The following is a 15,335-nucleotide window of genomic DNA, read 5'->3' as shown; positions in this document are numbered from 1 at the left end:
ACATAGAGACAGAAAGATCCACTGCAGTCTTGGAAACTGCAAAAAATAATTTCCCTAATTTATTCAAACTGACTCACTTACCTTTCTACACCAGCATCATCTGTGCCCTGTGAGAGGATTTTTTTCTAAAGCAGGAGAAATCCTTACAAAAAACAGAACTGCCTCAGTCCAGCCACCTTGGAAAAACTTCTCTTTTTTTAAATAAAAACCAATGAAACATATCAATGTTTTAATTCTCCGTATTTATTTACAAGCACTACTACAAAGTAACACAAGCACATTCCTAAATTCTCCCCTATTTTCTGACCAAGACAAAGTCCTTCTTGAGGGTTATTACGTAGCAAGTCCTGTAGCCTGTGAAGCCCTTTGAGACTCTTTTGTGATTAAAGAGACACTGTGCAAGAATTACTCCCATCTATAGTTGAAATTGTGTATTGCATCCAAATGAAGAGCACCTCATTCATTCATCCATTTATCTTTCGTAGCGCTTATCCTCACTAGTGTCGTGGGCGTGCTGGAGCCTATCCCAGCTGACTCTGGGCGATAAGTAGGATACATACACCCTGAACAGGTCACCAGCCAGTCGCAGGGCACATATAAACCAACAACCACTCACATTCACACCTCCGGGCAATTTAGAGTCTTCAATTAACCTACCATGCATATTTTTGGGATGTGGGAGGAAACCGGAGTACCCGGAGAAAACCCACTCAGGCACAGGGAGAACATACAAACGCCACACAGGCGAGGCCGGATCCGAACCCTGGTCCTCAGAACTGTGAGGCAGACGTGCTAACCAGTCGTCCACCGTGCCTCTAGAGCCAGCTTCTGTAGCCGGGGATCGGCAGGGGAGCGAGCACCTCAGTTTTCCCAAAGACGTATTGCAACAATGGTAGCAGTCTTACAGTCTATCAAAAACGCTTGAAGATCGGAAAATTTGTCAGAACACTGGCTAATACAGGACAGTTGGCCCGACAGCGTTATTGCGTTATTGCGCATTGCTAACGCTCGCCGAACAAGTCAACGAAATTGAAAAAAACCACCCGGACTCACCCCTCATTATTCTCGGGGACTTTAACAAAGCTAAACTCAACCACGAACTCCCTAAATACAAGCAGCACATCGACTGTCCTACCAGGGAAAATAATACTTTAGACCACTGCTACTCTACGGTAAAAAACGCATACCGTGCTATACCTCGTGCAGCCCTGGGCTCGTCCGATCACTGCTTAATTCACTTAATACCGACGTACAGACAAGAACTTAAATGTGCGAACCCTACAGTGAAAACAGTCAAAAAGTGGACCAATGAAGCCAAGATGGAACTTCAAAGCTGTTTAGACTGCACAGACTGGAGTGTCTTTGAAAATTTAGCTGGCAGCCTGGATGAATATACGGACACTGTCACATCCTATATCAGTTTCTGTGAAGAGGTTTGTGTACCAACAAAATCATTTCGCACATTCAACAACAACAAGCCGTGGTTCACTGCTAAACTTAAGCAGTTTCGCCAAGCTAAGGAAGATGCATATCAGAGCGGGGACAGGGCCCTGTATAATCGAGCTCGAAACCAGCTGACTAAAGAAATTAACATTGCAAAGAGGATCTATGCAGCAAAGTTGGAAAAACAGTTTAGCGGGAACGACTCAAAATCAGTCTGGCATGCATTTCAATCACTGACTAATTACAAGCGACGATCCCCCCAAGCTGAGAACAATAGCACACTAGCCAACGACTTGAATACCTTCTATTGCAGATTTGAAAAGGACAGTTTCACTCCACACACCCACCCGGCCGCACCCGCGACCACAACCACACCTCTGACTTCTGCGTTAACCATCCACGAACAGGATGTGAGACGCATCTTCAAACAACAGAAGATTAACAAAGCGGCAGGACCGGACCATGTGTCCCCATCCTGCCTCAAAGTCTGCGCAGACCAGCTCGCTCCAGTCTTCACTCAGATCTTCAACAGATCTTTGGAAATGTGCGAAGTTCCATCCTGTTTCAAACGCTCCACCATCATTCCAGTCCCCAAGAAACCTACAATCTCTGGTCTGAATGACTACAGGCCTGTCGCTTTGACATCTGTGGTCATGAAGTCCTTTGAACGTCTCGTGCTGGACCACCTCAAGACTGTCACAGGTCCCCTGCTGGACCCCCTGCAGTTTGCCTACCAAGCGAACAGGTCTGCGGATGATGCAGTCAACATGGGACTGCACTTCATCCTAGAACACCTCGACAGTGCAGGGACCTACGCGAGGATCCTGTTCGTGGACTTCAGCTCAGCGTTCAACACCATCATCCCTGAACTCCTTTGAACCAAGCTTCTCCAGCTCAGCGTCTCACCTGCCATCTGCCAGTGGATTTACAGCTTTCTGACGGGCAGGACACAGCAGGTCAGGCTGGGGGAGGCCACCTCATCCACACGCAGCATCAGCACTGGGGCGCCCCAAGGTTGTGTCCTCTCTCCGCTGCTCTTCTCTCTCTACACGAACGACTGCACCTCAGCGAACCCGACTGTCAAGCTCCTGAAGTTTGCAGATGACACCACTGTCATCGGCCTCATCAAGGACGGTGACGAGTCTGCATATCGACAGGAAGCGGACCGGCTGGAGGTGTGGTGCGGCCGACACAACCTGGAGCTGAACACGCTCAAGACTGTAGAGATGATCGTGGACTTCAGGAGGCATCCTTCGCCACAGCTGCCCCTCACGTTGTCCAGCTGCCTTGTGTCAACCGTCGAGACCTTCAAGTTCCTGGGAATTAAAATCTCTCAGGACCTGAAGTGGGCGACCAACATCAACTCCGTCCTCAAAAAGGCCCAGCAGAGGATGTACTTCCTGCGGCTTCTGAGAAAGCACGGCGGTCATCGAATCAGTCCTGTGTTCTTCCATCACAGTCTGGTTTGGTGCTGCTACAAAAAAGGACAAACTCCGACTGCAACGGACAATCAAAACTGCTGAAAGGATTGTCGGTACCCCCCTTCCCACCATTGAGGGCTTGCACGCTACCAGAACTAAGACAAGGGCGTGCAAAATCCTCTCGGACCGTCTGCACCCCGGTCACCAGCTCTTCCAGCTCCTTCCCTCAGGTCGGCGCTACCGATCAACGCAAACTAGAACTAGTAGACATTCCAACAGCTTCTTCCCTCTTGCGATCAACTTCTTAAACACCTAACCTATAATTCCATTACAACAAGCTGGCAATTTTTTGACTTGAGTTCGTTGTCACATTTCTGTGGGGCCAATTATGTATTACTCGTGCACTCACTGTAGTTGTCTCGCCATGCTGCACTATTTGCATATACTGGCCTCTCATGCCAGAGTAGCATCTGCTCCATTTGCACACTGATTGAGGAGTATCTGTAACATTTGCACAACCGACAATTGTCCCAGATGATCGCACGACTCGTCACTTTAAACCGCATACACTCCTTGGAGTCTCAGCGCCCTTTGCACAATGGTCATTGCACCTATTGCAATATTAGTCGTTCGAACTGCTCTAAGTGCTAGAGGACTCTGCATCTTTTTGCACAATTGTTTTTTGTCAATGTCTTTATGTCTCCAAAGTGTTCTGTAAATGGACTGTCTGTTGTACTAGAGCGGCTCCAACTACCGGAGACAAATTCCTTGTGTGTTTTGGACATACTTGGCAAATAAAGATGATTCTGATTCTGATGCTGCCTATGGTAAACAACACTGTCTAACAAAACCAAATAATATCGGGCTTGGAAACCGAGGCTGCCGCAATGGCTTACTAAGCAAGCTGTACAATCGCTGTGTATTTTCCGCGACTGAAAACAAGAAACAGATAAACAGATGGCATTTTACAAAGAAAAACTAGGCCACAAAGCCAGAGACCAATACCTGGCAAAAGTTATAATCTAATAATTCTGATCTAACAATGTCAATAAAGGCAGCTGTCAGAAAACTACACATCCCACATGCTTTGTTGCATGTAAAAAAACAACAGGATGCATATATATATTTTTTTACTTTACAGTAATGAAAATGTTAGGAGCACACTCGTCGTCGTCATATTGTCGAAGGTTAGATTATTTTTTTTCAGATGATATCAAAGCCATCGGATATAATCTGAAACCACTCCGAATTCCGTCTTTCTTGCCTTCGCCAAGCAGGAAAGCTGTAAAAACGTAGTCTGTTAGATTTAAAAAAAAATGTTTTTATCCTTCAAGTGACGAGGTGCTGTTCCATGTATTACAGCAACGTCTCACCATACTTCAATTCACACACACACACACACAACACACACACACACACACACGCACACACACTTGCCTCGCTTCTGCTTCGTCCTTCGCCGTTCATGGTGCGTCCACTGTGGGCGCGATGCAGGAGTGGGGGTCGGAGTTATTGTAGACACCCAGTGTACAAGGAGTGTCAAGTTTATAAAAAAAAAAAAAAAAAAAATACCAACACTGCTCTTTTTTAGTCTTTTTAAGTCTTTGCTTAACTATATGGAAAGGAATAAGTTTCATACAGTTTTAATCACGTTTTGATTTGGAATACAATGTGCAGTGCTCTCAATATTTGTTGAAAATTTAAATATATTTTTTTAAACTCATACTGCCATTATTTGGAATGTCAAATTATTTTGAGGCCTCTTTGAAAAATTTATTAATTTCTATTAAAATGACAATAATTCCTGAAAGGCATTTGCCATATTTTTGTGCGACCTCTTAGATTTAAGACGACTATCTTATTTTGTTTTGTTTCAATCCACTGTGATTGTATATAAAGGCAAACATCATAAAAACATTGCTATTGTCCAAACACTTTTGAACCTAACTGTACCTTTGCAACGTTATGAAAAATGGTACATGCACTGAACTTACAGCCGCCATCCTCTTCTTGCAGTTTACAGTTGGGTATCTGTGAGATGAGACAAAGTGACAGTAAAAAAAAAAAACATTTCCAAGCATATCAAATTATGTGGTAGTGCGTTTGTACGTACGGTAGGAAGTGTTTGGTGTGCTGCATTTCCACGTGTTGCGGTGTTTGGAGAGACATGGCTATACAATGCTGCTTGAAAGTTTGTGAATCCTTCTAACATGGTGACTCTTTTTGTAAAAAAACTAAGTAACCTTTTCTAAACACAATATATTGCCAAAGATATTTGCCCACCCATCCAAGTCATCAGAATCAGGTGTTCTAATCACTTTCATGGTCACAGGTGTATAAAATCAAACAACTAGGCATGCAGACTGTTTTTACAAACATTTGTGAAATAATGGGTCACTCTCAGGCGCTCAGTGAATTCCAGCGTGGAACTGCGATAGGATGCCACCTGTGCAACAAGTCCAGTTGAGAAATGTCCTCGCTTCTAAATAGGGGTGCTCCTATCATGGTTTTATGCTGCCGATTCTGAAACCGATCATCGATGAGTGAGCTCTGCCGATCACTGCTGATACCGTTCATACGGATGAGTTGTAAATTTGTACATTTTTTTTAGCGAGTGGTATTGACTATTACTGTATATAAGCCGACATGTTTGTTTGGGCTTGCGTTGCAGGTGCTGTATGCCTGCGCAGTGTGAAGGGGAACACTCCACTAGGGCTGGGTGATGATGGGGCGAAAAAAATAATAATCATGATTATTTTTGATTGATACTGAAATCATGATGAAGAAACACGATTATTCATTTATTTTAAAACCACGCTCACTCGGGCCAGGTGATTGGGGGGGGGAGGGGAATAATTATGATTATTTTGATTGATATTGATTAATAAATAAAATTATTCATTTTAAAACTTTGTTGTCATTTAACTTCCAAAACTAAACATGTAATATAACTTAGAAGAACAACCAAAAAATAAATTTGTAACAAGTAAGTGAATAATATACTAAAATGAAAGAACAAAAAATAAATCAATAAATAAGCATAAATAGTCATGGCGACAATTCCATGCTTCCAACTTTGTGGGAACATTTTTGAGCTGGCCCCTTCCTCTTCCAACATGACTGTGCACCAGTGCACAAAGCAAGATTCATAAAGACATGGATGACAGAGTCTGGTGTGGATGAACTTGACTTCCCTGTGCAGACCTCAACATGACAGTAAACCTTTGGGATGAATTAAAGCGAAGACTGAGAGCCAGGCCTTCTTGTCCAACATAAGTGTGTGACCTCACAAAGGATTTTCTGGTCAAAATTTCCCATAAACATACTTATAAACCTTGTGGCCAGCCTTCCCAGAAAAGTTGACGCTAGTTACAGCTGCAAAGGGATGACTGACATCATATTGAATCCTGATAAATTTGAAATGGGATGTCACTAAAGTTCATAAGTGAGTCAAGGCAGGTGAGCGAATACTTTTGGCAATATAGTGTACCTCCAAATCCCAATTTGTAAAGCATAGCATCCAAATAGTACACACACACACACACACACAACAAGATCTATTTTCCCCAACATTTTTCCACAAAACCTATAATTGTACGTGTACAAAGGTATGTGAACTCTTCTATTAGTAGCTTGTGCTGCCTCCTTTGCAACCATTACTTCAACCAGACACTGATGTTATGTGTATTTTAGTTGTCTTAAGGCAAAAAATGGACAGCCTCTTGATAGAGTTATAAATCATTCAGATTAATTATTTTGGTTTTTTTTTTACTTTCAACCCCTCAAAAATTTCAGCAGGTTCAGACCTATTCATAGATAATGGAAAATGTTTTAAATAATTTTTTCAATCATACAATAAAAAGCAGTACTGTGTTATGACAAAAACTCAAAAAATAAATTTCAAAGTGGAATATTTGAAATGACGTAATTAGAGCCTTGAATAAGTCAATAAGTCATTAAAAGTGTTTTATGCATTATCATTTTGGAGCAAAGGCTGTTTTCTTTTTAAAGAAATTGTGTAGTGTGTTATGACTGTCACTCTAAATATGCCATATGTTAAAAAATATAATTTAATAGTGGAATATTTGATGAGGTAATTAGAGCCTTGAATAAGTCAATTTGATGCAATAATTGTTTTTGTTAAATGTTGAACAAACAAGGTAACAAAACTGCAACTGCAATGAAACAACATGAATGAACAACAAAGGGGATTTGATTTGAACTGATTTCAAAATGAGCCACACAAAGGTGATGACAAATGTATATGCGAAGCTCTCGCCCAAAGAAAGAGGCTAAATTCAAATGTACACATGCATGCATCTCTCACAACGGAGACGGAGAAATTCTAACGGATACACCGCTCTCCACTAATGGATGAAAACACGTTCTCTGGCACTATCTAATGGTGTAGGGGTGTAAATACAATCTATGCAATATATTTTTATACACACAAAATATATTAATATATGCACACCAAGACTTACAACTTTGTGGTAGTCAGTCAAATAAAAAATAAACCAACAACAACACTCATTTTGTCATCTGATGGCGTCATTGCAAACACTCGTATGCGCGCACACGCATATGCACGTGCGCACCCACGGACACGCGTATGCACGTGATTGACATGCCGTTGGCTACTTTTATTTATTCATTCTTGCGTGTGCGCATCTATTTTTAGACTCCATCTTCGACTCCCACATACTGGGGCGCCCGTTGCGCCAATCAAACGGGATCACTAATGTCATTTATTAGACTCCAATTCACCAATCAGACGACATAATGCAGTCACATGACCACGCACGTAACCTTCGCGAGCCAATCAAAATGACTCATTTTTTTGGGGGGGGGGGGAAAAAAAACAAAAAAACAGCCGCCCGAATGTGTTTATTTTACAGACATCAAAATGTTTTTTTGCATGATAAAGCTGTTGTTCCAGCTTTATCATGTAACTCTTAAATTGTGACTGCCCAAACTTGGATATTTCAGCCCACTTCTAACATGCAAAAACACCTTGCACTATCCCTACGGTCTCGCACACGCATACACCATCAATAAGTCTGTTCAGCAAACAGCTTCTTCATGAAGTCATTTAAACGAATAAAGCCAATGTTTCTGTAGAGCCCAATGGATGTGTTGTCGGTTTTTGGGGTACACCTTGAACTGGTCGCCAGCCAATCGCAGGGCACATAGAAACAAACAACGATTCACACTCACATTCACACCTAAGGACAATTTAGAGTCTTCAATTCATGCATGTTTTTGGGATGTGGGAGGAAACCGGATAGCCTGGAGAAAACCCACGCAGGCAGTGCCGGGATCCATATATTATTATTTATATATATATATATATATATATATATATAAATAATATATGGATCCCGGCACTGCCTGCGTGGGTTATATGGGGATATATATATATATATATATATATATATATATATATATTTGATGCTCATGGTCTGATTCAAAAAAAAAAAAAAGTAGTAGTTACTCACAAGTTACTCATTACTTGAGTAGTTTTTTTTTCATGTAGTAGTTTCTTACTCTTACTAGAGCAAGGCCCCGGGGATGGATGAGGTTCACCCAGAGTTCCTAAAGGCTCTGGATGTTATGGGGCTGTCCTGGTTGACACGCCTCTGCAGCATCGCGTGGACATCGGGGACAGTGCCTCTGGATTGGCAGACTGGGGTGGTGGGACCCCTTTTTAAGAAGGGGGACCGGAGGGTGTGTTCCAACTACAGGGGGAATCACATTCCTCCGCCTCCCTGGTAAGGTCTATTCAGGGGTGCTGGAGAGGAGGGTCTGTCGGGAAGTCGAATCTCAGATCCAGGAGGAGCAGTATGGTTTTCGTCCTGGCCGTGGAACAGTGGACCAGCTCTACACCCTCGGCAGGGTCCTCGAGGTTGCATGGGAGTTCGCCCAACCAGTCTATATGTGTTTTGTGGACTTGGAGAAGGCGTTCGACCGTGCCCCTCGGGTGGTCCTGTGGGGGGTGCTTCGGGAGTATGGGGTACCGAACCCCCTGATACGGGCTGTGCGGTCCCTGTACGACCGGAGTCTCTCTTAGAGTTTGGTCTGCATATCCGGCAGTAAGTCGGACTCGTTCCCGGTGAGGGTTGGGCTGCGCCAAGGCTGCCGTTTGTCACCGATTCTGTTCATAACTTTTATAGACAGAATTTTGAGGCGCAGCAGAGGCGTAGAGGGTGTCCGGTTTGGTGGGCTAAGTATTGCATCTCTGCTTTTTGCAGATGATGTAGTTCTCTTGGCTTCATCAAGCCGTGATCTCCACCTGGAGCGGTTCGCAGCCGAGTGTGAAGCGGCTGGGATGAGAATCAGCACCTCCAAATCTGAGACCATGGTCTTCAGTCGGAAAAAGGTGGCGTGCCCTCTCCAGGTCGGGGATGAGATCCTGCCTCAAGTGGAGGAGTTCAAGTATCTTGGGGTCTTGTTCACAAGTGAGGGAAGAATGGAACGGGAGGTTCGACAGGCGGATCGGTGCAGCGTCTGCAGCGATGCGGACTTTGTATCGGTCCGTTGTGGTAAAGAAGGAGGTAAGTCGAAATGGAAGCTCTCAATTTACCGGTCGCTCTACGTTCCTACCCTCACCTATGGTCACGAGCTGTGGGTCGTGACCGAAAGAACAAGATCCCGGATAAAAGCGGCCGAAATGAGTTTCATCCGCAGGGTGTCCGGGTTCTCCCTTAGAGATAGGGTGAGAAGCTCGGTCACCCGGGAGGATCTCAGAGTCGAGCCGCTGCTCCTCCACATCGAGAGGAGCCAGATGAGGTGGCTGGGGCATCTGATTCGGATGCCTCCCGGACGCCTCCCTGGCAAAGGAGACCCCGGCGACGACCCAGGACACGCTGGAGAGACTATGTCTTTCGGCTGGCCTGGGAACGCCTTGGGATCCCCCTTCGGAAAAGCTGGATGAAGTGGCTGGGGAGAGGGAAGTCTGGGCGTCCCTGCTAAAGCTCCTGCCCCCGCGACCCGACCTCGGATAAGCGGTAGAAAATGGATGGATGCGTCATCGCTGGCAGGAGGTTCTTTACTTTATGTGCAGTGCTGGCTTTTCTCTCGACCAGCATGCCTGCGACCCTAGTGAGGATAAGCGGTGTCGATAATGGATGGATGGATGGTGATTTTGACCAAATAATTGTATTTTTGCCTCATCTGTCCGGAGAAAGGACTTCCAAATGGTCTCTGGCTTGTCCAACTCCTCTGTAAATTTGAAAAGGGCAGATTTGCTCTTTTTTGAGAGCAGAGACTTCCTTCTAGAAACTCTCCCATTTATGTCATGGTTATTAAATTTTCATGTAAGAGTCGACGCATGCACATTTATCCGAGATGCTATCAGACACCGTCGATTCACCTCACAAATCTTTGTGTTTACGAGACACATGGTTTGATTGTGACGTAAAAACATTAATTGAAATAACCCTGAAGTGAGCGCAGGCGTTCACTTTCGACAAATTCAATTCTTAAATAGATTTAGTTTTATCCAACGGTCGTCATTTTTGCTTTGTGGGAAAGTTGAAACCACGGTGCTCCATTGAGGGCGCCATTTTTTCGTTCCCTTCTTCGTGGTGTCAAACCCTTGTATATGCTTCAGTTTGTCCTCGAGTGCCCCCCTCGTGGACCTTCAGGCCATTACGCAGCTTGTTGGGTAAACGCCACGTGGCGTCATTGTGAGGTTGCCGTTCTGGTTTTTCTTTGTGGTTGTGAATCGTTGTGCTTGCTGCGGAACAGTCTTCGGGCACCACCCCATGGACGTTTGTGTCATTACGCGACATTTAAAGTCCCCCTCGAAAGCCGTTAGCCACCTAAACGCTATTTGCTACGAACGAACACTGCTAAGGCTCCGCATTGAATCGTTGGTTGTTACTTTTGAAGTAATAAACTTGCGTTTGTACTAAATTTAATTTATTTAAAGCTAAATAAATTAATTGGTTGAATTAGTCAAAACTTCACATTTAGTGAACAAGCTGATTTCTTTCACTCCACCTGAGTGCCTTCGCAATTGTTTTAAATCGAGTAAAGTGCCAACCTCGCGCAACAATTTTAATTTGAGCAAACAAACTTTGTGCGTATAATTTGACGCGGTCAACAATTTTGCTTTATTCGATCACTGCTTCGACGCACACTCGAACACTTTTAAAGTTACGTGATAAGCCATAGTTTGTGAACGCTATTAAATTGCTCAACAAATCATTATCGTGCATCTATTACAAATTAGACACAAACATCACAGTCACGTCCGAGGACGTGTTTGATTCACTTCGTGACAAATTACAGCAGGAGGGTCGGACGCTCAACCTCCAACATTGCGAAATGACATTTCGCCCCCTTTACCCAATTAGACTCGCTCGTGTCGTTACATTGGGCAAATGGGCCGTAGTCCATAATTCCTCCTGTGTTCGTGTCGCCTGTGAAGTCGAGTACCTTTGCTCATTGGACAAGTTCTGCTAAATCGTTTCATGCCATTAATTGACTATACTAGGCGTGAGATTTATGCACAGATGGATGGGTGGGTGGGTGGGGAGACCCCTGCAAATGTCAAAACGGACCAGAGAAACCACTCGGTGCTACACCCTGTGCCTCCTTAATGCGTCGCCTCTACTAAAACCACAGCCAGATGACATCTTTACAATAGGGGGGGGGAGTGGATCCACACCGGTAATCCCGACAATGTCCTCCAGGGGGCGCCCAGGGCTAACGAAGTAACCAATTCCTGGTTGCTAAGCAACACGCTCATAGTAGCCATTTTGGTTCTCGACGTTTGACGTGCGACTTTGAACCAATAGGCAGGCCTCATATAAATAACCACGCTGTTGTCTCTGATCCTAATTGTTTATGCTCACACACATATTGCTAACATGTTGATAAATGACAGGCTACGGGAAATTGCTCCCTTTCTAGACAATACATCATCGTATTCAGTTTTAATTTACGTTTTACCCAACGTCACAACTTCATTGGAATTGGGGTTTAGTGTGTGCGCGTGTGTGTGTTTTTTTTCAAGCCTCTTCGACCTATTTTCCATTTCCTGTGCGACTCAAAAATCGCCACAATATTACTACATTGTACAGACGGTGGGGTATCAAATAAGGTTTCTCTCAAACAAACAAGAAAGGCTAAGAATGGAGAGAAATGTTCACCTTTTCAAGTCATCCGCGGAGGGGAAAGCGATGCTTACCAAAAATGGCGACGTTGGATACGCTTCCTTATGTCCAGTTTTAATCCGATGCAATGAAAGACCATTCGGAGCCCACTTGACAATAACTGCCTACCGTTGAACTTTAAACGACGACGATCATGTGCCAAATTCTGCCTCGTTTTCGTTGTGCGATGTCCTTTACCACCTTGGAATAGGAAACGTCATAATTAGCGGACCGTGGTTGTCTTTCGCGGCTGTGTTATTCGGAATCCCACGCGGGTTCCTGGCAGGATACGCCCTGCTGTAATATTACTGGTTCAAGGACACGCACCGCTGCACTATGATTGGCTGCTGTATCCCGGTAGAAAAACTGCGGTCAAGCCAGCCTCCACTCGTAAAGTAGAAGTCAACCCAGCCGCACCTAATTTTGAAATTGGTATATTTCACTGTCATGATCACGGATTTCAAAAATTCATTAAAAAAAAACCTATGAGTTATCGCAACACCAGTCCAGTTCTGGGGGACACTACACCACACCAGGTCTCCAACAAAAGTGGTCCCTGGGGAGATATCAAATAAAGTAATTTTTTTTAATGTATGTATGTATGTAATGTATTTCAAGATTCAAATTAACTTTGCTGGTTGCATTCCTTAACCGAAGAGCACTGACGTCCGTATTATTGGCAAGCTTTTATTTTGAAGGTGGCTTCGCCGCGAGTTGGCGACCTATTACCGTAATGCCTAGTATGAACAAAATTAGGGGCGGCTGGCTTGACTGCAGTCTTTAACACGTTGATGTGACGTGAAAACTTTCACATTATTCCATCAACTACAAAACAAATTCCCCGGGCTCGTTCGTGAGTCTATCGTCATCGGGTGAATAAATACATTTTGGAATGGTTGCAAACGTTAAACGATGCCTCATAGGGCTCAATAAACATCATCAGGTGTGAGAATTAAGTTTGTTGAAAAAATGGTCTTGATGGCCTTTCAACCAAAACATAAGAATGTTATTATTTTTAATTTAATGAAAAATTTATGAGAATAAATAGGTTTTATGGAATAAAGTCATAGATGTCATGAACAGATGATGATTATTATTTTGCAAATAATGGACTTGGACACAAAAATATGCATGTCACAATGCATGTCACACGAATGGATGTCACTGACCCAAATATAAAATCGGCTCATATATACATACAACAAATTAATGGATGATTCATTTTGAAATGAAAAGGAAACTAGTTTGCTGGATGTACAACCCAAATTCCAATGAAGTTGGAAGGTTGTGTTAAATGATTTGCAAATCATGTTCGACCGACATTTAATTGAATAAACTACAAAGACAAGATATTTAATGTTCAAACTGATAAACTTGATTGTTTTTAGCAAATAATTATGAACTTGGAATTTTATGGCTGCAACACGTTCCCAAAAAGATGGGACAGGGTCATGTTTACCCCTGCGTTACATCACCTTTTCTTTTAACAACATTCAATAAACTGAGGACACTAATTGTTGAAGCTTTGTAGGTGGAATTGTTTTCCATTCTCGCTCGATGTACAGCTTGAGCTGTTCAACAGTCCGGGGTCTCCGTTGTCGTACTTTGCGCTTCATAATGCGCCACACATTTTCAATGGGAGACAGGTCTGGACTGCAGGCAGGCCAGTCTAGTACCCGCACTCTTTTACTATGAAGCCACGCTGTTGTAACACGTGCAGAATGTGGTTTGGCATTGTCTTGCTGAAATAAACAGGGCTGTCCATGAAAAAGACGTTGCTTGGATGGCAGCATACGTTTCTCCAAAACCTGTATGTACCTTTCAGCATTAATGGTGCCTTCACAGATCTGTAAGTTACCCATGCCGTTGGCACTAACACAGCCCCATACCATCACAGATGCTGGCTTTTGAACTTTGCGTCCATATCAGTCCGGATGGTTCTTTTCCTCTTTTGCCAGGAGGACACGACGTCCACAATTCCCCCAAAAAATTTGAAATGTGGACTATTCGGACCACAGAACACTTTTCCACTTTGCATCAGTCCATATTAGATGATCTCGGGCCCAGAGAAGTCGGCGCCGTTTATGGGTGTTGTTGATAAATGGCTTTTGCTTTGCATAGTAGAGTTTCAAGTTGCATTTACGGATGTCGCGCCAAACTGTATTTACTGACATTGGTATTCTGAAGAGTTCCTGAGCCCATGTGGTGATATCCTTGACACATTGATGTTGGTTTTTGATGCAGTGCCGCCTGAGAGATCGAAGGTCACGGCCATTCAATGTTGGTTTTCGGCCTCGCCGCTTACACGCAGTGATTTCTCCAGATTCTCTGAACCTTTTGATGAGATTATGGACCGTAGATGATGAAATCCCTAAATTCCTTGCAATTGGACATTGAGGAACATTGTCCTTAAACTGTTCGACTATTTTCTCACGCTCTTGTTCACAAAGAGGTGACCCTTGACCCATCTTTGCTTGTGAATGACTGTGTATTCAATGAAATATAGGTTGAACATGATTTGCAAATCATTGCATTCTGTTTTGATTTCTGTTTAACACAACGTCCCAACTTCATTGGAATTGGGGTTGTATTTTTAAAATAAGGGTTTGGCAACAACAACAAACAAAATGCTAGCAACATCTCTATGTTCTTAAACGGGAACTAATTCGCAGTTTAGGTACAGATTTTAGAAAGAAACGTCAAGGACACGATTGGCTTTAGGGGGCCACATAAAATGATTTAGCGGACCGGATATGTGTTTGATTTTTTAGTTTAGAAACACAAAACATCCAAATTCAATCACCAGGGGGGGGGGTGAAGTAAAAGCAAAGGCAAACTTTCAGTCGCATTACAGAAATAAATTATAGAGAGCACATAACTCTAATATTTTGTGTGCTTTCATATCCGTGGAATGTCTAATGGACCGAATATATATTTTTTTTATTAAAAAAAATGGAAAACAGTGGTTTTTGATGAGTGTACCGACATTTATGAATATGCCATATAGCCAAGAGTATAATGAGATTAATAATATAAAATAGATTTTTCATCCACAGGTGCATCGTTAAAGAAAGCAGAACAATATATGTTCAAAGCAAAGAGAAAGATTTGGTACTATACAGAGTAGAATCAAATTCTAAATATCTTTCCATAATTGGGCAGAGATTGGGCAATTCCAAAATAAATGAAAAATATTTTCAGGGGATCCTTCACAAAAGCAGTAATTACTGTCAATGTCTTTTTTGTAGAAAAGTTTTACATGGGTAAAACCTATGTATTATTTTAAAGGATACTTCCTTCATTTTATTGT

At 43.0% G+C, this 15,335-nt stretch overlaps 1 protein-coding gene across 2 annotated transcripts in view; it reads right to left on the bottom strand.

Moving 5' to 3' along the window:
• The window catches only part of mmadhcb (metabolism of cobalamin associated Db), a 47,114-nt gene extending 34,821 nt beyond the window's left edge, over window positions 1–12,293 (bottom strand). The window contains exons 1-2 of one of the 2 annotated variants that reach the window (XM_061691693.1): window positions 12,023–12,293; window positions 4,859–4,895 (exon numbers count right to left, since the gene is read on the bottom strand). In XM_061691693.1, the coding sequence (XP_061547677.1) occupies window positions 4,859–4,867 (9 nt within the window). In that variant the 5' untranslated portion in view covers window positions 4,868–4,895; window positions 12,023–12,293. The remainder of the gene's footprint in view (window positions 1–4,858; window positions 4,896–12,022) is intronic. The other variant, XM_061691692.1, reaches the window with a different exon arrangement.
• Between the last annotated feature and the right edge of the window lie 3,042 nt (window positions 12,294–15,335).

This window comes from Phycodurus eques, chromosome 12 (genome assembly GCF_024500275.1).
Source record: "Phycodurus eques isolate BA_2022a chromosome 12, UOR_Pequ_1.1, whole genome shotgun sequence".
NCBI classification, from domain to species: Eukaryota; Metazoa; Chordata; class Actinopteri; order Syngnathiformes; family Syngnathidae; genus Phycodurus; species Phycodurus eques.
Note: the sequence above shows the minus strand (reverse complement) of the source record. Positions and strands in the feature narration are given on the sequence as shown.